The 23,064-nt window shown below is 34.5% G+C and overlaps 1 protein-coding gene across 1 annotated transcript; it reads right to left on the minus strand.

Annotated features, from left to right (window-relative positions):
* Positions 1–1,973: 1,973 nt before the first annotated feature.
* On the minus strand, positions 1,974–6,417 carry LOC115447227 (odorant receptor Or1). Its single transcript, XM_037439240.1, has 8 exons — positions 6,089–6,417; positions 5,595–5,729; positions 5,119–5,287; positions 4,806–4,918; positions 4,327–4,426; positions 3,635–3,739; positions 3,164–3,319; positions 1,974–2,389 (listed from the first exon to the last, which is right to left on the minus strand). Exons 1-8 carry the CDS (start codon positions 6,415–6,417, stop codon positions 2,333–2,335), a joined length of 1,164 nt encoding a protein of 387 aa, XP_037295137.1. The 3' UTR covers positions 1,974–2,332.
* Between the last annotated feature and the right edge of the window lie 16,647 nt (positions 6,418–23,064).

The raw sequence follows: 23,064 nt of genomic DNA on the forward strand, positions 1-23,064 counted from the left end.
CAAAATTGCAATTTCTCACGAGTGCCTGAAGTTCATAAGCCGCTTGAGATATACCTTTGAAGTGCTCATAGTACCTATATAAGGCCAAAGTGCATCAGGGCAGTACAAGTATATAATACTTCAGAAATGTGCTGACTTGCAGAAACACATCCTCATGGTCCCTTTCATCACGGCTCGAACCAAAAAGTTAGTTTTTTTTAATAATAATATGTTTACACGTGGCGTCGAAACCAGTGTTTGAAATGAGATTTTCCATGCATCAACATCGGCGACCTCATGGCGGGCCGTGATCTCTAAACATTTAATCAAGTCAAGGGGACTAGTATGTAGAAGAGACCTTGCTGATGTTTTTAGCAATAAATATGCTGTTACGTACTATAAATGCATTAACTAGGTGTATTTTATATGATATGACATAAGAGAACCCTATCAGGATAGCTCTATGAAACTTTATTGTGGCTGAATTAAATTGTACACACTACTAACGTAAGTAAAAAGCTACATCTTACCTTTGTTTAAAGCGCGATTGATAGAGGTAGATTGGTCTACCATGTCAGGGTAAAGAGAGCTCCACCTGTTATTAACATCCACTCTAGAGAAGAGTAGAAGGAGCGAGCGAAAAGAGAGGGATTACAGTGGAGTTCAGTTTTAGTAGAGTTTTTGTTGCGTTGATGACCTTTGACATAGTAGTTTCACCGGATGGATTAAAGTAGTTTACATTTTTTCTTCTTCCAACGTCGATACTCCAAGTTTAATTGTATGGTTAATAAATGATTTTTAAAATTTTCTTGTAGAAATGATTTAGCTTGGTTTTAATGACCGGTTGTCCTGAATATAAACTTGAATATAAACCTCCTTTATGAGAACGTAAAACGTATTTTCGGAAGTAAAATGTTTTAGAAAAAGTCGAAAGCGTTGTCTAATTTGCCAATTACACCCAGCGTTTCCTCTCCACAGTCCATATACGCTTGCGCAAAACCAAGCAAGCGACCAGCGCCAATAATATTATGAATATGAATCCAGATGATAGGTACCAATGGTGTCGGTGGTTAGATTTTTGTATCCGGCCGTATAGCGACCTCCGTACACAAGGCATAAAACCCGCCATAGTGGTCCACGTAAGTTTTGCATCCCGAGAACACCGTATGTTCGATTTTGAACAAGCCGACACAATTATATCGACTGCCATGAGGTAATCATCGGTCCTTTATCCAGATAAAGGGTTCAGGAATATAAGGGTCCAGACCTTCCACACCATTAGGTGCTGTCAGGCTACTTTGCCTCGCTCATATAAAATAACGCTATACATAGACAGACTGACATGTTTTATTAGTGAAACATATTAACGAAGCAGTAAGCAGGTTCAACCTTGCAGTACATTGTATCGAAACTTTTCGGCACGTTACCACGAGGATGCGCGCTCACGACTCAAATTATCAAATTAATATAATAAAATGTTAATTGAAAGTAAAATGGTTAATTTCAGTGATGTAATTATTGGTTTTATAACAGTTTTAACAACAGGTACCCACTTACCAAGTGATCTGATTGCATCAGACTTAGGGCTGATATCGAGTAGAAAAACCCAATATGACTTGCCGATCTAGGATTCGCACTCAGGGCCTAAGAGCGGTGTTGTGCCGCGCATACAATACGAGTACAACTCGTAACCGAGGCAACAGTAGAATGTTAATACACATTAGAATGTTACATATCAGTTTATTGTTATATTCTTAGCCCTAAGTTGTAATATAATAATTTAATCAATAAATAATTAAACAGTAGGTATTTATAAATAAGTGTAAGGTAACTGATGGTCGACCTAATTTTGAAATCTTCTTAAAATCGTTTCATGACAAACTATAAAGAAAAATCTTTGATTAAATTGCAACGTATTACTACATATTATAAAATTTTATAATAGTTTATACTTAACAATAATCGTATTATATTTTTTGATTACAACATAAAAAGAAAATCAAAATCACGAATAGTGGGCTTGTTAACCGGGCTGCCATCGGTCACACTACATTAATCAATCACTCCGTAGATTAATTACATGCATCTCTAGAGCCTAGGTGGTTATCAGTTTTATTCTAGTCTGCACCAGAATTTTGTCTGATAATATATACCTAAGTTGACCCACTTTCTCGTCTTACTATCATAAAGAAACTAATAAAAAAGTCGCTAAATCTAGCCTTTACGTAATTAAAGAACGCAATATTCACACGCCATTATATTCGCGTGACCATTACAATCAAGAAGGTTTTATAACACAGGATACTTTATTCATAATGATGCCTAATAAAATTATATGGTGCATAGAATTCTATTATCCCTCGTTGGCTTGTTGTAGCACTGCGAAGTATGAATACGAACAGCGCAACACCTGAAAGTAAAAGCTCTTTTTGTGGCTGACAAAAGCTTTGAATGGCAAATTAGTTTGAGTTTCTTATTGTATATGTCTGTGACTTTGTAAGTCGTTTATAAAGAGTAGTAGTTACGCAGAATCACAAATTACAAGTCATTGTTACACAGCAATTAGCAGTTATAACCCCTTAATATTAAATGATCGTCTTCAAGTGATACTGGCTGAAATGAATAACTTGAAAATAAAATAGACAAATTGGTGATGTCTCTACGAATTCCCGTAAAGACGAGACAGACAACTCTGCACATTAAGAGCCATGGATATAAAAAAAACATTACAAAAATAAACATTTCAACATATTCCGGTCTCAATCAGAACCAGAAAACTTAGTGGGGATGGGTAGGCCATATGGTCAAAGATAATAAAAGCAAATGGACAAACTACATTACAGAGTGGACTCTTAGATAGCAAATAAAAAGAAAAACAAAGTAAACGATAGTCAAATCTCATCAGGAAAATAGCGCCCCCTTATGGTCCCGAACAGCCGCAATAAGAAAATAATGGAAAAAGCTAGAGGAGGGTAACGTATCGCCAAAACATACCGACACCAAAAATTTTCATAAACATCATTGTTATATGTATAATAGCAAATTATGTTGTTACAACAAAAGTTAATCAAATAAATAAGATGTTCTGCAGTGGATTTTTAAAGATTGACGAAGAAGAAGGCTGACTCTCGCACGTGAGATCGCTGTGTAGTTGCGAGTAAGCCTGTCATAAATCAATACCAACCGAAACAAATGTAGCCCTGGCCAGTAGCACGTAGTGTCCAGCCCTGAACTCCAGCGGCTTCTTGGTGCACTGCAGCAGGACTGACAGCGTGCTGGTGAACCTCTTGTCCTGATCGTACCACGGCACCTCGTACAGCCAGTCGCGGAAGTCTAGGCTCTGCGAGTGTGTATGGTTAAAAATAGAAAAGTTTTCGTAGTGAAAGTGCGGAAAATCAAGCAACACTGTTAAAATCTGAAAAAGAGGTCAAGAGATCAACGTCATATGTTAGGCAGGTTCTCTGAATAATATTAAATTTGATATTTACACCCATGTCTGCACGCATATTTGCATCTTTATCGAGATCTGCATCTGCATTCGCACTTACATTCACGTCATAACCATACCTATTTCACTAGTAAAGTTAATTGCTCAACGACAAGGAGGAGGATTAGGAAGCGGAAGTTTATTGGGCTCCATGTATATGTGATTTACCCGATCCGTTATTTCAGTGCCACACCAGCAGTTCAGGTACAGTTGAGAGAGGATCAGTGTGAGATAGCTCACAATACCGTAGAAGCTGGCGTTGTTTGGCGAATCCTGGAAGCAATTCATATCATAGATATAGTATCTACTATATATTTCACTGGCCCACAACTCGGAACGAATTTCTTGAACTAATGAGTGGACTTGTGGCTTTCGTCTACTTCGATGACCAATGCGTATCGGACTGCTTTACATACCTAAGAATAATTGAAAATTGTTATGAACTTCCAGTTTTCAATTCTTATGCAGGTTTTAATGTTAAATTGAACGATAATAAGCAATAATCATTATGAAATGAAATGAAATGATTTATTTGAATCTGTAAAATGTTATACATTATTTAGATTCCGTCAATATTAACTCTACCACCAGCTCGGAAAGCAGTTTTCACCAGAGAAGAACGGGCAAGAAACTCTGGTTGTGCTCTTTTCAATCAGTTTAAGGTAAAGACTACAACAGTGCATGATAAAGTGAGAAGAGAAAAAAAAAAGTTTAGAGCAGTCCATTTATAGGCTCGTGAAATAAAGAATAAATTAATTTAAATTTTTATATGACTGCACAAACCTCTCAGGAATCGTGAAATTTACGATCGTCTACTTTAATATCAAATTTATATTTGTTTAATTTACTTATAAACTTACTTGCGACAAGCGAATTCCGATAATGCAGATGATGAGAACAGCCGTACACAGCTGGCAGAACACAGAGGAATGGAACGTGTCTTCTATTTTCAATACTAACCTGAAACCATGCTAATAAGATTAGTATAGACATTTTACTGTAAATCGAAGCAAAAAAAGAAAAAAAAACGATTTGTCTTTGATTTAGAAATAGAGGCAGTTTTCACAGCTCGTGTTACGGTTATGCACACGATACCCAAATTTAAACACATTTTAGGTTTTAGGTTATTTATCGATGGCCAAATCGAACAGATAAACTTGAATAAGCTAAATTATATGTGAGTCGTGACTTCTCTAAGAATTGTAACTTGGCCCCGATACGCTCATAGACTTGTCCCCTATAATGTCATGATATGTTAAGCTTTGCCGATCGTGACATTTGTACCTGCTAACTCCTTTAGGGAAGAAGGCTTGTACTTATGTATGTAGTTTGCACCTACCTTTTCACTGCTTGGTGATGCTTGATACATGCTATGAGCAAATCATTGTTATCTCGTAGTTTCTTTTGCATTTCACTCTTATTTTTCTTTGTTGTGAGCGGCACGGGCATTATCTATATAAAATAGCTTATATTAAGCATTTTATAATACGTCATGATTATGTCTGCTTACTAAGATTAGAGTGACATACTCGTATTTCATGAGCTCATTTTTCAATTTGCAGACAAAAATTATTCTTAAAATAAAATATAATTACAAAGCATAATAATAATTGAAAATTCAACCGCGAGGTATAAAAATAGCAAATTCAAACCCTGTTCATCTTCTCTCTCAATATTTCAAGCTGCGCACATGAGAACAACATAGAGGCGACAGTGAAAGTGTCCACCGACAGGAAGATGGAGCCACTGGACGCTATCGCCAACACCTCGTAGACATACGCCAGCTCGTATTGCGGAGACTTCTGCATGTCCACTGGGAACCTGTGGAAGAATAGAATTCCATCGAATGTGAGATAACCGTACAATACTTGTAAGCTCTATGAAATGTAGCGTACAGTACTGTACAGTAGCTGTCATTTATTAAGTATTTTAACTTAGAATCAAACCGCAATTACTTGTCGTTTGCGGACTGTTCGTTTACCTCACAGAGTTCCAAAGCGTTTAAGGCTATCCCAAAGATATTATTAATAAATATAAAAAAAAAATAGTACGACGAATACCTCCTACTTGTCAAAAGTCAGGTAAAAGTATCCAGTCTTCTCACCTTGTATAAAGATTGAATACCTACCAGATCTCATTATATGGATATCTTCTTTCATCGCTGATTAGCGACGCCATTATCCACCATGTCAGAGTGCTTGTAAAGCCCATGATCAACACCTTGTAAAGATTCTTGCATTTGGTCGCATACTTCATCAACTTCCTGGAATTATATTGTGGTCATGTAGGTGATGTTCTAAGTAATGTAGCTAGCACCTTTCTGGGTGCTTCATCTACTAATGCTGTTCCGATATTCTTGAAAATAGCTCGAGGTCTATCATAATTATGATGAGCTCGTCAGATTATACATGTATTCTTAAGAGTTTGTAAATATGAACAGATTCTGAATTATTAACTTACATTACTGACAATTTCTGAAAATAAAACTATGTAACTAATACCAATTTATCCTTATTATTCCTGAATGCTTTATATTTATCGCTGAAAGGTTATGATGCGGGTAAAGTCTCTAACCAAATTCAGTAATCTATAAGTTTAACAGCTTCGTAATAATACACTTACATTTCATGATCTTCACATTCAGGCTTAAAGATATCATCATTCATCATATCCACAATGTTCTTCACCATCTCTCGATTCAGGAAGAAGAGAGTTGCCCTACAACACAAAGCCAGCTGGGTGAAGAAGAGATACGAAGCATCACACATGGCTTGTACATCACCTCTCATCATCACAATGTAGACGCCGTTAAGGACGAGGAACAGATATTGTTCAAAGATGGCCAGCTTTGCTTTGACGTTTGAGAACTTGGTGCGGTTGGTGGGCCATAGTCCGAAGAAGGTCAGCAGGGTTTGAGGATACTGTATGTATGCAGTAACGTGGGATGTCATCGTGGATGTGTGCTGTGATGTCGATTTATCGGTATTTATAACACCGAAGTAGATATAGGGTGTTGGATTAATTAGTATTGATTTTATGACTTTTTTGTTGGAAATACATAAGTAAAAGAAAGAATTATATTCTAAATTTACTTATAATACTTTGCATTAGGTAAGATAGGTAGATAAGTAATTTTTTGTAATTATACTGGTTATAATATCTTCCCCAATGGAAAATATCACCCCATAATGCTCAGTGGCAGAAATATATTTCATTTTCTACAAAATTTTCCAAAACCGCTATGATCGTGTCTGTAGGTACTCTGGTCATTATGAAGAATAATATATCACATGGATTTGATAGGATAATAATACACAATAAAATATTTAGAAAAACTAGTTTCACATAAATCGTAGATTTTATTGAACATACTCGACGTTTATTATATTTTGATTGCGGCAATAAATTCGTATGGAGACGAATTTGCCAAGAACGTTGCAGTGTTTATAAGAATTTCTGTGTATCGTAATTATAAAATCCCTCGTCCTTACCTAACCTCGTTTCCTATCTCCAGCCTTCGCGTCGGTAGTGCATTCATCCATATAGCAGAGGTAAGATTGAGCTCTAACTCCTGTGCTCAACTCCATTGCCTTCAATCGTAAAATGAATTTATTTTAAGTTTCATTTTAAAACAATCAACTGTCTGTCCGTTATTACAGAAATGAGCAGATATAACCATTTTAATTGTTCAATATTTTCCTAAAATCAACAACTTTGGTTAGAAAAATTATATGAGATGTACAGTATTAGAATTTATGATGCATATGATGGTTAACAGACCGATCACATCATAGGACAGAATGAAGGTCGGCGAGCAGTTGATGTATTAATTGGAGCATATTTACACCCTATAAACATTTAACAAGAAATTAGAACATGCTATATTTATAAACATACAAAGAAAATTATAGAAGCTCTCGCAAACTTAGCCCTTGTATCGCCAGTTGTAATTATACTGAAGCAAATTGCAACGTTCAACGAATTCACACAGAAGTAATTCAACTTTATAAACTTCCGAGTTTTAATTACTTTATTATTTTAAATTGTATTTAGAATAATTAACGTCCTGTTCGTTTAGAGGTAGCGTATCTTTACTTTGAAACCGGTGAAGCATCGGGTTCGATGCTAGGTGGGACAATCAACATTTTTGTGAATGTTTTCGTTTAAAATAATCCGTTCATTTTTGTATTAATGACAATTTTTATACGTTTACCTATTTTATAATAATTCAATTACGTTATAAAAAAGAAAAATCCTCAGCCATCTCACGCGCTAGTCCAGTCGCTACTAAAAAACGAACGCAAAACAAATCCGATAAAAAAAATGTTTAGATTAGTTCCTTCATTTTTTCCGTGGCTAATTCGCTCCATTCATAGTTTTTTAATAATGTACGTACGTACAAATATTATGACAGATGAATAATGATAGAAAAACAACCGCAAGCGTTATACTACTAGCTTGTACCAGCGATTCCGTTTGCAAAGAATTTTATTTATTTACGGCAACCAGTCCTGGATCTTTAATTTTCCGAGGCGGGGCAAAACTTCAAAAATGCCGCCCCCACCTACCTATATTTTTACCTTTGTCATCATGATTTTGCACCCAGCGGGAAATAATTTTACTATTGAATGTACTTTATGTCTCAGTAGTCAAAGTTGCGTTAATCATGAGTTATGTATTCGTCTGCCAAGTTTTAATTTGCCACCCTCTGAATTCGCCGCCCGGGGCATGGGCCCCGGCTAGCCCCCTTAGATCCGGGGCTGACGGTAACCCTTCTAATAGTTGTAGCCCGCGTGCCGACGAATACGGCAGTGGAAAGATTTTCTAGTACAATCATCCCTCGTTGATGTCAGGTCCTCTCTCAGTCGCTATCCTGAGCTGTCTGCTAAATTCACATCTATCAAACATGCGAGCTGTTTAACGGGCGAAGTAAAATTAATCGTTAGGTTGTTTGAAGGTTTCCAATTTTCTGCCCATTTTCTTAATTCTTCTTTCTTTAAGAATATTCTACAAAATATTAGAAAACTTAAAAAAGACGAATGAAATCGGCTGTCGTACTCATAGCATAACCAAGGGAAATAGGGTTTCATTTTCATCGATATTTTATATAAAATTGAATCCCTATTTCCCTTGGTCACACAATCTCGCGTGAACGGCTGGACCAGTTTCACTATTTTTTTTGTTGTGTTTGTTATTGTCAGGAGAAGGTTCTTATGAAAGAAAAAAAATCAAAATATTGCGCGGAAAATTACAAAATTTAAGAAAACTTAACGAAATATTAATTATCTTTAACTGTCAATTGTTGGAAATAACTGGCAGCGATTGACAGAATGCGCGCTGTAAATTCATAGTTAAGACGCGACAACGTCTGTCGGGTCGATTAGTATATAATATATAAACAGATTCCATGAAATAATATTATAAACACACCCTTGTCAAACAACAAATAGAACGACGCGACATCAAATTAATTACGTTGATATTTATCAACTAATTGCCGCCATTTCGAATAATCGTGTGACGCTGACTAATCGATTACAAGGCCCAAATAATCGAACCTATAAATTTTATAAATAGAACAGACTTGCGATAAATAATGAGGTATATCAGATAATATAGAGTGACATCGCGAGTTATTTATTGAGAATAAAATCAAATAAAATAAACGTACAAAAATCATTCAAATAAATTAACAAATGTAAAATATTTCACTTTAAATATTTGTTTTATTAAATCTAGATTACGTTTTTATGCAAAAAATTACTATTTTAGTTACAAAATTAAGAATAGGTAATTAGGTATATCTGTTTAAAATTTTATTAAATGTAATCTTCAAAGAATATTTTGTTATGTTATTACGGAACATACAAAGAAAAATATATTTTTAGTTAATATTTTATTATAAATAACTTTTCCACGTGAGTAATTAATTACCTAAGTAAAATATATAACATATCAAACAGAGAAGCCCACACGTTTTACATTTTATTGTTAAATTAATTCAATAAATCCATCGCTCACAACCGAGCAATGCCATAATTCTTCCCTTTTAGAAAGACAATGCAAAGCTTAGGCTCGTAATTTCAGCGCTACTAATGCTCAAATGTTTCTAGGAATCCTTAACAGTCGCATCCTGCATCTAATTGGCTTGGGAACTGTATTTACGATTGTGTTCAAATGAAGATTTATGTTGCTCCCAATACAATACGATACGCGTTTAGCAGGATAATGTTTCAAATTATTGAAATTAAAAATGTAAGTAATAAAGACTTGTCGTATCGTTGATTTCGTATATTATTTTAGACATAGAGTCTATAGATGCATGAAATTCACAGGAATTTCTTACAAACGCAAAAGATCACTAAGAAAGAATTATATAGGATATATATCTATTATTCGCTAGGAGGGTATCTAAGGTGTTATTAATGAGCAATCAAGCAAGTAATGAGTCTGTATCCTAAAGGGATTGAAATAAATTAAAATGTATTTAGTTTATTACTCATGTGATAAGCTGCCAATGATTTTTCTACGTAACTCTGTTTCATTTCGAGTTTTAATGAAATTATGTTAGAGTGTGAAGCATAAGCCGACCGTCATAATAGATCCAATTCCAAACACGGTCAATTTGTTTAATTGAAATAGACTAATAATTATGTGTTTGTACCACGACTTCATAGAGTTCATAAAATGTAAAACTGATTTTTACAACACAAAAGCATGCCAGCGTCGTGGACTAAAACCTAATCTATCTCAGTAATAGAAATATCCGTGCCCACCACTGGGCAGTGCATAACAAGGGTACCTGATATAATTATAATGAAGTACTCTGAACGTGATTTTCAATTTCATTACTACGTTGCGTGTTACGAAAGTGGGCGAAGGTCTGACTCTACGTTTATTTAGTGCGCTCGTCAGAAAAAGTGACCTCTTTAAGCAATTTATTTTGATAAAAAGTATAATGCTTGCCAATTATTATGGTGGACTGAGATTTATGTCTAATGTAGAAATACCTTAATAACACACGTAAATAGATCACACAGTCTTGAGGGTTCGGATCGCGGGCCAGGAAGAATAATAAGTTTTCTGCTCAGAATCAACCCGGATTCTAGAATTTGTGCTCGATATGGCGACAGACTCGCCCCTATCATATCATGGGACGGAACACACATGGTAAAAAGTTGGCCCTGGATGCACTTCCGCTTACCTCTTCAGGAAAAAAGGCATAATTTGTGTGTAAATACTAAATTTTCATTTGGATCGAACATGATTTACTATTTTCACCTGATCTGCTCATGCATTAGATTTAGGTTGCTTCAGTTTATGTTTAATAAGTTCTTGTTTTACCTAAGGGTGATGTTCTTACTCAACACTATTTATAATAATTATTACCAGATATATAAAATTCATATTAGTGTGTAGAATTAAATAAAAAACAGAATGATGTCAGCTAAATGGATTACGACTTGGAAACACTTTTAACGTATCTTTATTGAGATGGCTGATTAATTAAGTCGTAAACTTAGTTTATATACATAGTAATAAATTAATAACGATTCTAGATCATCAAACAATTTTTATAAACAACGTGCGTGGTCGGGATTTTATTATATTGTTCTAGTGATACCGCCATTAGGAAGCGAAATTAAGTCCTAGATTTGATTCCCATGTCCAGAACTAATATATTAATGACTTGAAAATGTGAGACAGTTTCCTGTAATAGTTGACACTATTACTTGTAAAGTGGCGATAAGCTATTTCAGTACGATCATGTAGAATTGGGATGAGTAGTGCATGAAGTTGTATTTCAGAGTGACAGATATGAACTTTATGACTAGATATGTCAGTGAATTCTAAGAAAATATAAACGATTCGGCCAATATCCGGACTCTGAACTTCTCTGAGTGGCCAAATATTCATTAAAAAGTTAGACCTTGAATTAAGTTTATAAGGTCTATTTTGGATCGATTATTTTTAAGGATTAGTAAAACATTTTATGTCTAGAGATTCCAATTAGAATAAATGTAAATTGTTAATTTTACGCGCATTTTGATTTTAATCATTTCTTAAATACCATAAATGAGTTTGATAATATAATTTTATGTAAATCTGTGAGACAAATAAATAAATTTTAACACTTTTATAGTCATTAGTTGGTTATAGAAATTGCAATAAACTAGAATATTATATCATTAGACGAAAATATTGTTACGTCATATTTACTTTATGACAGTTGTAGCTCGTGACTTCGCTCGTATAAATACACTTCTTGAAATAAAAGTCCCACTACCAAATCTGGGATTAAAAGTAGTCCAAAGCTTAATTCAGATCATAATTTGTGAACCAAATTTTATAGAAATCCGTTCAGCAGTTGCTGTGTTTATTTCTAATGAACATCGGAGGTTTTCTACGAATATTCAGTTTAAATAATTGTGGGTAAGATATCTATTAAGAAGAGCGCAGTTTAGTGCATATAGCTTTGAATTTCAAATTTGGATGAATTGTTAGTACTGTTTAAGTGCAGTTACGGCGTATATAACAAGAGTGAGATGCATACCTCATCACTTTCATAAAAGTGTTAAGTTGGCAATATATGTTGCCAATTGATGGCCAATACCAACTTGTAGACAGCATTCCTTGCATTACCATCGCTTGGTGTCGACTACCCAGTAAGCTGAGTAAAGGTAAGCGCCAACGTATGAAAAATTCATTCGGCTTGTCATACTTCGCACTCGCTCACGATAACTTGTCTTAATACACAATAAAACTGACAGCAAAGAAATACTCTTTTAATTCGGTGGTTGCATTGTTCTTGTTTAAACTTGCCGAACGACTAGCACACTCCTTGTATCAATTTGCCTACATGTTGGTTAAAGGTCAACCAACATGCATTTCTGGTTTCAAAGAATATTGAACTCTATCGCGTATCGATAACCACGGAAGCTGGTTCATGGTTCTAACAGTAACCTCTCGACCTACGTGCGGGAGGTATTAACCAACTTACTGCAATTCAGTAGGGTCTCTGTAGCTGAGTGTAAAACAACTATGGGATAGAAGAAAGGAGTACTCTGTAAAATGGTCTGTGACGTAAAATAAAATATGACTGGTTGGAAATGACTTCGCCTGCACGTACTTCAAGGATTATGTGAACAAAACTGGACAATTGTTTTATTACTAAGTGCGCTCCGTCTCTCACAAATACCTGCAAAAGTAAAGAAATATTTTCTAAACAAAAGAATCATGGATGCATCGACGACGAAAGGATAGAAATTGGGATTAAACAAGGGTTGTTCAGGCTTCCAGGTATCTTATCAAACACATTGTAACAGCAAGCTACATTACTTTTTTTGAGACTGTGCCCATTCATGTAGACATATACTTGGATCAACATGGCGTCAAACATGTCCACATCAGTTACGGTCTAAAATAGTAGGCAATCAAAGATAGAGTTCAAAACTCCAGGATCTAAGATTAGCTCACGCTGACACATGAAAAATAAAGTTCCCGCCGTATTTGCGCATACAGATATTAATATATTCTTATCTGTAGTATTTGTCATGTAATTTGATATCCGACCCGATCTGTGTTGTGAATTATTGCTCGTCTGAGAGAATTATCGATAAACACATCATCTGAGCTTCGCATAATAGGATTTAATATGGAAAATTAATAAATATAGCCAATTCCCGCTCGTATAATCTTGACTTTGCGATAAAATTGTCTCGTGAAGAAGTCTGTCTGGGGGGATACGATTCAATTGTTTGTTCTTGCCGTAAAGCAACAGTTTGCAAGCACGGTACGTCTTCCAGTGAAATAAGAGGTAATTTATTTGTTATAAAGCGACTTTGCAAAGCATGTTTTATCACCCTATAATGAAAGACAAAATTATAGAATAGAAACAGAGATTCTCACTTCCGACGACCGCCCAATTTACTACTTTCTAAATTATTTTCAAATATTTTTTATTTGTTTCCCATAAATCACGTTATTGGAATTGATTCACCTTAGTTCCAAAGGTGCGATACATTGTGTCGCGGCCCGCAAGACTTGGAAGCACATTTGAACATTTACCTTATTTTATATTTGTTAAGAAAACGAACATTATATGCCTATATAAAGCTGTTCATTTGGTATATTCCATTTCGTGCCAAATTTGTAATTAACGAAAACCGGTAGAATTTATGATATTCAGGTATTAATAGATTTATGTTTTTTAAGAAATATCTTAGCTCAGACTGATGACTCAACTCCGATATTTGTATACCTAACCGCAAAGATCAGGCCTCAAATTTATTATTTCTATTATACATGTGGCTATGATAAATATTATAAATTAAACGCGTGATTATTCATATAACACTAACACACTAACACTAACAATACACGGTTTGTTTGTACACATACAATTAATCTACCTATCAGCGATTGATGATGGATAGGATTCTGTTCTGATGTATTTTTGACAGATGGTTACGTTTTATGTTTGTTTGTTTAATTCTAACACAAAGATGATGCTGTATATTATGTGTATAGGCAATAAAACTGTTAAACAGTTTTTAAATAACCTGTAATTGTGTAATTACATTTAAAACTAGTCTTTACTATAATTTAACGTACTACCGATTAAGTGCATGCTTTGTCTACATGTAAAAGGATACAAAGTGCAACCATTTTTTGTCAATAGTATTTAGGCATATTATGTTGTGTGTATCCAGTTATGTAGACCAAATAAAAAAAAAGAATAATGTATCAAGTTTAGTGTAAATATAAGAACATACTTATCACAAGACAAAATGTCTCTATCTCCGAAAGGATAGGCACAGGTGCCACCGGTGTCCACTATTCAGCGTGTGATTTACCAAGCTAATTTAAAAAAACCAACCAAAAAATATTAAATTTTGATTATGTCAAGTTATTACATCGCATCCGGTTAAATATAGATAAATTGCATTATAGAAAATATTTCCTTAAATCCCACATCATAACGCCAACGTATTAGAAAAAACAAACCACAACAATTATAAAAAGGTCTATATTTCCAAACATTTCATCCTTGAGTGAAGAACAACGTATAATGGATGATGATATTGATAGGTGATACGTGAGCTGTCATTCTATTATTATTATGATCGATTCATGTCATTGTAAAATGATTTGGAATCTTATTTTGGGAATCATAAACTATAGTTTAGAATGTGCATTTTATAGGCAAGTTAATAAATTAGAAGACAATATAACCTTGTCAGCTACATCACGAAGGGGTCATTGGGTTTGGACAGTAGTGAATAGTGATAGCACGACAGGGTCAACTCATTAAGGCATTCTGACTTGATGACTCTGATATAAGCCACACGACCACAAAAGATTCTGAAACTTATTAATCGTAACCTTGTGTCTTTTGTAACAACTGAAGAGCGTTTATAGTAAAATATTTTTATTTTATATTTTTTAATGTTTAATATTTTTGTCATAGAACATGTTGTATCGCCAGTAATTCAAATTTCAATAAGTCGACATTTTTCATCGATTATTGAATGTAATAAGGTTAATTATGTAACAATCCTTAAAAAAATATAGAACAAACGCATATCCCAGTGCAAGGAGACACATACTTCACTTATGTATTATTGTGAAATTTCCTTTCATCTAATACCCTTTGCGATATTGGGGACCAAAACTGTCATTATTAGATTAGATACATATCTTGTTTGCCAGTAACTATGTGCAATACAACAGGTACTAGTACTAAAAAATGCGTATTCCTCCCTAAAAGGCCGGTAACGCATCTCCACACCCCCTGGTATTGCAGACTGTATGCTCGTTACCGCTTATAACATAAAAAAAACTTCACCATCTAATTATGTTGTAATAACATTGTGCAATATATCAACAGTTTTAAATTATAGTATAACTTTCCCAGAATAATAAGAAAGATTTGCAACCGACACTACCTTAAAAACGAATCACTTTCATAATTTTTCCAAGCATACCTAAATCTAAGTTATTTAATTATTATAACCAATTAACAAATGAAAATAAATATTATGTAAAACTAGATTCGGAAACCGGTCGCCGGAGCCGGGCCGCGGGTGTCGACCCGCCCGGCCGTATGTCATAAACACAACGTGATATATGGATGATACTTCACATGGCAACAATCCGCCACTTGATTATGTTATTGCATGAAATTATATAAAAATGCAATTTTGAATGGAATTACCCAATAGGCATTTTTGAATACCTAAGCGTAAGATTATTTTATAATATTAGAGACCTTTCACATCACTTTCTTTTTAAATTCACATTCCTTTCCTTTAAAGTCGGCAGCTCATCATTCTCTTTTAGGGGGGAGACGAAGATCTGTTAAAGGTGACTTACTCATAATATGCCACTTTACTTTATTAAAAAAGTCTACTATCAAAAGACGCTTTACCTGTTTTTTACTTTATATTTAGGCTCCTTTGTACTCATTGTCATATCAGTTTACCGGGTCTGGATAAAAAAAGGAATAATTGCGGTTATTAGCCGGCATGACACACGGCCAATGCGCATGCGCAGAATATGAAAGTAGTCTGTATGTGTTTGGATATTTTTTACTTCTGTAGTCCGGTATGCTTCGTAATTGTTACGCTTACTTTTGGTCTTTGTGACTTTTAAAGTGTTGTCGGGATAAAGTAAGTGAGATTTTTGATTTCAAAGCTTTGGGACTTGCAGTTAACTTCGAAAGCCTTTCGCCACAGGAATATCCATAGGCAATATAGATTAGGTACGAAGTTATTTTATCTCAAGGGTGGAACTTTGGTCGTATGTTTTAGAACTATCGTTATTTTATAAAAAAATATACTTAAGACACCTGTTCGTTGATATATATCATCCATCTTTCCGGAATGTGTAATGAGTTATCATACACAGTCGCTTTAAAAAGATTTAAACGCGCGTAACATATCATTACCGGAAAATCATGATTACGGGCTGGACACGGCGATGTTTCATTACCATACGAACACGATTATGACCTAATACTTTGTCATTCACACTTCTCAATGAGACTTCACTGACCGTTGCAACACTTGACCTAGTCTGGTACTGAACAATAAATAGAACCTGAATAGAGTTTAAAAGTTATAAATTATCTTACAACTGTAGAATTATGCTTCAATGGATTCCCATATTTTAGCTGCCAATTTTTTTTATTGCTTTGAATGAGGAGATGTGCTTGCCGTTCGCCTGATGGTAAGCGATACCACCGCCCATAAACAGTAGAAACAACATCCAACACCTTGAATTACAAAGTATAGTTTTGTATTCCACTGCGCTCGCTATCCTGAGACGTGAGATGTTAAGTCTTATTATGTCCAGTAGTTACTCTGGCTACAATATCCTTCAAACCGGAACATAACAGTGACTACACACTATTGCTTGGCAACAGAAATAGACATTGCGGTGGTACCTACCCAGGCGGAGTCTCACATATGAGAGACCTACCACTAGTAAAAATGACAAAATTTCTTTATTTTACTACCTTTTATTACTCTTACTATTTTATTTAACATTTTTGAATTTTACACAAATACATTGATTGCGGTCTTTCTCTTTTATCGTAAACGTGAAATCTCCTGAAGATGACATCTAGCAAAAATAATGAATAGGGCAACTCATTTATGTAATAGACTCGTGTGCACTATTTCATTCGGCCCCACTGCATCATATGGGCGGTATCAGTCAGTAAGTTAATGTCGAGTTAATTTTCTGTTAAGTACCTCTAATGAAATATAAAATAAGCTTACAATTTTGGCACAACCACATTTAGTACTCAATCCTTTTTATTAAGTAATGGATAGCATACACACGAAAATTGTTTTTCATTGATATTTTATAAGGCAATCAATCATAAAATTGAGTTGGGGTCATTAGCCGCCCAATTAATTACATCGTAATTATATTTTTGCATAATAATAGGCGGTCGTATTGAATCTCCTGTAGGCGGTGCCTAAAGTATTATACTCTGATTTATTTTACCATAAAATATAAAATTATAGTCATAAACATTTTATTACTTTAAAATCGAAATTCAGAATATTAAGAAAGAAAATATAAGCGTTCTAGCAAATTTAGGCAAAGTTAGAAAGGTTGGTTTCGGGGAGAGACCTTGAACCTGTAGCGGTCAAGATACATGTCAAAGTTGTAGGTGTAGTGTATTGTAGTCCTTTGTTGCCATTTTGAACCCAACTGGTTGGCGATAGATATTAGAATCCCATTGTCGACTTCAGCCGAACCCTGAACCCGTGTTAGTCTTCTTGTTAGATGGACTGGACTGGCAGATTTCTGACGATTGTCGACAAACGTAACATCGCTCGTGTATCAATCTAATATGGACTACGTTGTACTTGATAAGAAGTTCTGTGTAGTCACTTTCCAAAATATAATTTTTTATGAGAATGCTACTGACAATAATATTAAAAGCTTGTTTCGTGCATTTAAATTTATTATAATAGACTTTGTTTATATTTTTGTTGGTATGTTTATGAATAATATAAGTCGATTTACATGAGGTTTTTGTTGTCAACTTAGTTTTTGGAGTATACTTTCGTTGATTTAGTACTCGTAGGCATTATTAGTTCTCCATTCGTAATAAGCACAGACTTTTGAGAGACACAGGTGAATGATTTGTTTATTTCTATTATTAAGAAAGTGCACAAGTTACAATTTTAATTTTATTTTAACCATACAATTATAAGTTTTGATAAACACACAAATCACGCCTTTTTCCCCAAAGTGGTAGGCAGAGATGCAACCAGAGGATCCAGTTTTAGTCACGTGTGTTCCGTCCCATGTTGTGATAGAAGGCGAGCCTATAGCCATATCTGGCACATATTCTAGATTTAGGGTTTATATTGAGCAGAATAAACACAATACCAGTTTTCCAGCCGCAGGATTCGAACCTGGGAGCTCAGTGTGCCGTACCGCGCACATAATACAACTACTCCTCTCAGACAGTGTTAAAAAACGTTACACAGTAAACGTGTAAAAAAGATGATTTGATGGAATCTTTCTGCGCAGGCGGAGCGGTGGTCAAAAGCCAGTTTCACAAACTGTCGACTTTGACCTTGAACTGTGTCGCACCGCCCATGTCCAGTCGGGGGTCATTTGCTATCATTAGCCATGCATAATATTAATAATAATTCCATTCCGTTTGATGTTTTTGTAAGTTCTGTTTAGGTTTATTGTAGGGTCTATTCTCGATGGCACTTTTTGGAGATTACTTCGGACACATACGCATGTCTTAAATGTTAAAAAAACATAGCCCTGATATAATGACCTTTTTACACCCAAATAGTAGATAGTTAATATAGGTCTCCCTTAAGTACTTATTGATAAATGTTGTAAGTAAAATACATAATGGGTATTTGATTACGGGAAGGGTACATCACGGGGCGGACTCGTGAGCACCACCTTGTTTTAATATTATATTAGGATTTGTAGGACAAGCTTGCGGATGTTTACCCGAGGTATATTCGGGAAGTCCACTCGTACCGGTTCGTTTTATGACTATTGAAATGCACATTATTGGAAAATGTCTACATTTTAAAAGTATTTTAATATGGAGCAATATTATATCTAATATTATAAATGGGTAAGTTGGAATGTTCGTTAGAAGTAACCGCAGAATCTGCTGAAAAGATTACGATGAAATTTTATCTTTATGATCTCATTTTATGTTACCATAGAAACGAAGGCTGTTGTGGTAAAAAGCACTTCTGAGTGATCTCACGGGTCCCCACGATACAGGCTTGCCTAGTGTGGGGACCGTTGTCAATACACTGATTCATTTCGCATAGTACTGTAAAATTCATACTTTGTATATTCGTTATGTATAGATCTTTTGTGTTAAATTACAATATTTTTAATTTTCATTTGGTTCACGGGTATACCATGTCTTGAAATAAAGAATAGGCTACATTATCCCGGTAATGTGTTGAATATTTTAATCAGGTTTGTTAGATAGATGGCGCAGTTGTTTTACAAGTGGAGTTATAAGCAGTGTTTTAGGGACTTTTGTAGGGGAAAAGCTTTTCAGGGGGGCGAAGCCGCGAGCAACACTTAGTTTATAATAAAATTCTAAACAATAAGTGACATATACAAAATAGAGTTGAAACTGGTGGTTTTAGAATTGTGAAATTTTGTACATAATTTCCCCGTATTGTGAAGATTTGCAGTAAGAAAAGATTTTATAGTAAAGTTATGAGGTATTACATTTAGCATAAGCCCATGCTAAGATACGCCCGAAAAAGGAGATAGAATAGAAATGTAACTATACAAACGGAAAAGTAAAATCTTCATTGAAATCAGTTTAGCCGTTTTGATCCGCTTAATCCCAAAAGACTACTGTAAACTATTTCATAATATATATTTGTATATTCATATTGAGTTAGCATTATACATTTTCTGTCACCAATCATCAATAAGTGTGGTAAATAAATTAGAGTGGCTTCGTGGAGCTGCGATACCTCTCTGAAAGCGTCACAGATTCGATTCCTGCTACAAAATATTTGTGATATTTAGTGCTGCGATTTTTTTGATACCATAAAGTAGTATATATCACTAATAAGAATCTTATTTATTCTCCGTCACACAGTTATACATTTAACTACAGTACATAACACAGTAATTAAACGTCACTCTGCGGTCAGCATGAAAAGGGAACAAAAATCCATAATCAGAAAATAATCTATCGCCAACAAAAACCAAATAATATATGCAAATTAGCGATGAACCAGGATTCGAATATGATGTAATGTTTATAACATCGCATAAACAAAAAAAACTTATTGTTAGAGAAACATCTTCCGCGGCTTGTGAATATGATTTAATAGGTTTTTCGTCTATGACAATCCTGTTCGTTTCTAGTATAAAATCCGGCAAACATTTTGAGCACACTGCCGCGTGATGGAGGATATTTTTTATACTTTAGTGTAGCTACATATATTAATTACACAGGAATGGTTAAAAAGGATTTTTATTTGGAAGGATGGGGAGGCCTTTAGAATTCTGGATATATAGCTTATAATACAAAAAGCCATAAACTGGTACTTCTCGTCCAATTGCTATAAGACTAGGCGTTATGAGACAGCTTATGTCTCGGGGACGAGCGCAGTCAAGTGCTACGCAATACTTTGTAATTTAAAGTGCTTTCTGGTGTTGCTACTGTTTATGGGCGGTCGGATCCTTTGCCACCAGGCAAGCGGCATACTAATCTCGTCATTTAACTGTAGTAAAAAAGGCAGGGTACTGCTCCGAACAAACTGATCCATTCATGTAAACAATATGCTTGCAATGTTATGCTATGCGTGCATAACGTGCGTCTACCATTTGAAATGATTTTATTTCACGACATATATAGGTCATAAAATTCCTTTCAAATGTATTAAAACAAAAAGAAATGTCCTCATAAAATATGTATAATCTAAGATTCCTATATCTATAAATAAATACAGAGTTCGTTAGGATGTCTAGATGATTAAAAATTCGATGCACTAATAAAAGAACATTCTAATCATTGCATTCATTAATAACCTGTGAGGACACAAATAAAGTTGTGAAATGTAACACCTCTCTTTTTACCTAAGTGGTTATATTTTTAGGCACCGCGCAGATCTTAACTTACTGCTAATTTATTTTCTAATTATGTTTAATGTCAAAAACTGTCAAGTAGACAAAAACATAGGTTTATATACTATATTTTTCGAAAAATACATTTTGTATCAATTTTTTAAAATTTGTAGAAATTGTTGCAACTTCTGTGTCAAAAGCATTAAAGAAAAAATTTAAGCTTTTGATAGAATATATTTACTTATTAGTCTTATAATAATTATATGAAAATCAATGATTAAATACTCGATGACATTACTTTCGCTTGTACTTGAAGTGAAAAATAATTTATGCGTCTGCGCAGTGCCTTAAACGTAAATTTTTTTAGGGATTCCCAATATGGTCATCATCTCGTTAATCTTTAAACAGGCGTGGAGAGGTCGGATGGAAGTCAACTACATAATTAAGCTCTATAATTTTAACACCCAAGTGTAGTTCCTGAGCAGGTTAAATACTGCGGTATTTTTAATCTTGGTTTTAATTTCGGGGTTTTTGTCTTTAGCAGACTTGACAACCCCATCGTATACTGGGGATGTATCATTAATCTTCTATACTTATAATAAATCTGTAGAGAGGTCAATTCTGTACATGAAATATATTTCCAAAATAACTATCATGGGGTGATCAGGGATCGATACTGATGCCAAAAATGCAATTAGTAAAATTTTTGTCTGTCTGTCTGTCTGTCTGTATAACCGTTATAGAAACAAAAACTACTCGACGGATTTTAACGAAACTTGGTACAATTATTTTTCATACTCCTGAGCTGGTTATAGTATACTTTTCATCACGCTACAATTAATAGGAGCAGAACAGTGAAGGGAAATCTTGGGAAAACGGGAGAAGTTACTCCATTTTTTAAGCTTCCGTCGCGTGTGCAACCTAAATGGTTAAAAGTTCCTTCGATTTCACCAGGATCCCATCATCAGACCCTGACCGGACAATCAGACCACCTGCATACCACCATACATTAAAAAAACATCCCGACAAATTGAGCACCTCCTCCATTTTTGAAGTCCGAAATCCACGCGGGCGAAGCTGCGGTCAGAAGCTAGTTAAGTATAAAAATTACATTCTTGACGTTTTGAAAAATTCCAAGTTGTTATTATAAATTGATATTTTATTGTACTAATATGACCAAACTGTATTGTAGTTAATTAGCTAGACTAGCGTGCTGAACTAAGGCCCATATCCAATCAGGCCGCGGCCCGTGGAGTAGACAGTGTATAAAACAGGGCTGTTATTATTATTACTACTTTTGATTATATGCAAATTTAGAGATGTTTGTTAGTTAATTTTTTATTCAAAAACAAAGTAACATGTTCGCAAACTTCGAACCTGAAACTCCTCTCCACGACCTCGTATGCATCCATAACGATATTATTATTACTTTCTATAATGTAGAGTCACTTTTCATTTTTACGTCGGTATTTAACGCGTCACCTTGGAAGGGACTGGCTGTGAACTTCCTGACGCGATTTATTTACGTACATAATCGGTGATTTGCAATTTATTGATATTTTTATTATAAGTTTTATCTTTCGATGACGGATTTGAATGAAATTCCTGGCCAGGTAGCGAATGCTAGACTTATATCATGCTAATATTATAAATGTTAGTTTGTTGTAAGAATAAAACCTCTGAATGGATTTTGATGACATAAATAGACGAGAATATGGTTTAACAAATAGGTTACTTATTTATCTTAGAAAAGTGAACAAGAAGATATCGGTAAAAGCTTTGTTACAGGTAAAAATACAAGCAAATGAAATGATATAAATGAGTCAAGTAAATAATAAATTCATTGAGAGTTTCGACACAATATTAGAATTTAATTAATTTTAGTAGAAGTTTTAAAACAAGTCATTATGTGATGTTTGGTGTTTCAAGAATAACTTAACTTTACTTGAATTGGTAACGGCATTATGATTGTTTGAGGTATTGAAGCGAGT

This window comes from Manduca sexta, chromosome 16, assembly GCF_014839805.1.
Source record: "Manduca sexta isolate Smith_Timp_Sample1 chromosome 16, JHU_Msex_v1.0, whole genome shotgun sequence".
Taxonomy (NCBI): Eukaryota; Metazoa; Arthropoda; class Insecta; order Lepidoptera; family Sphingidae; genus Manduca; species Manduca sexta.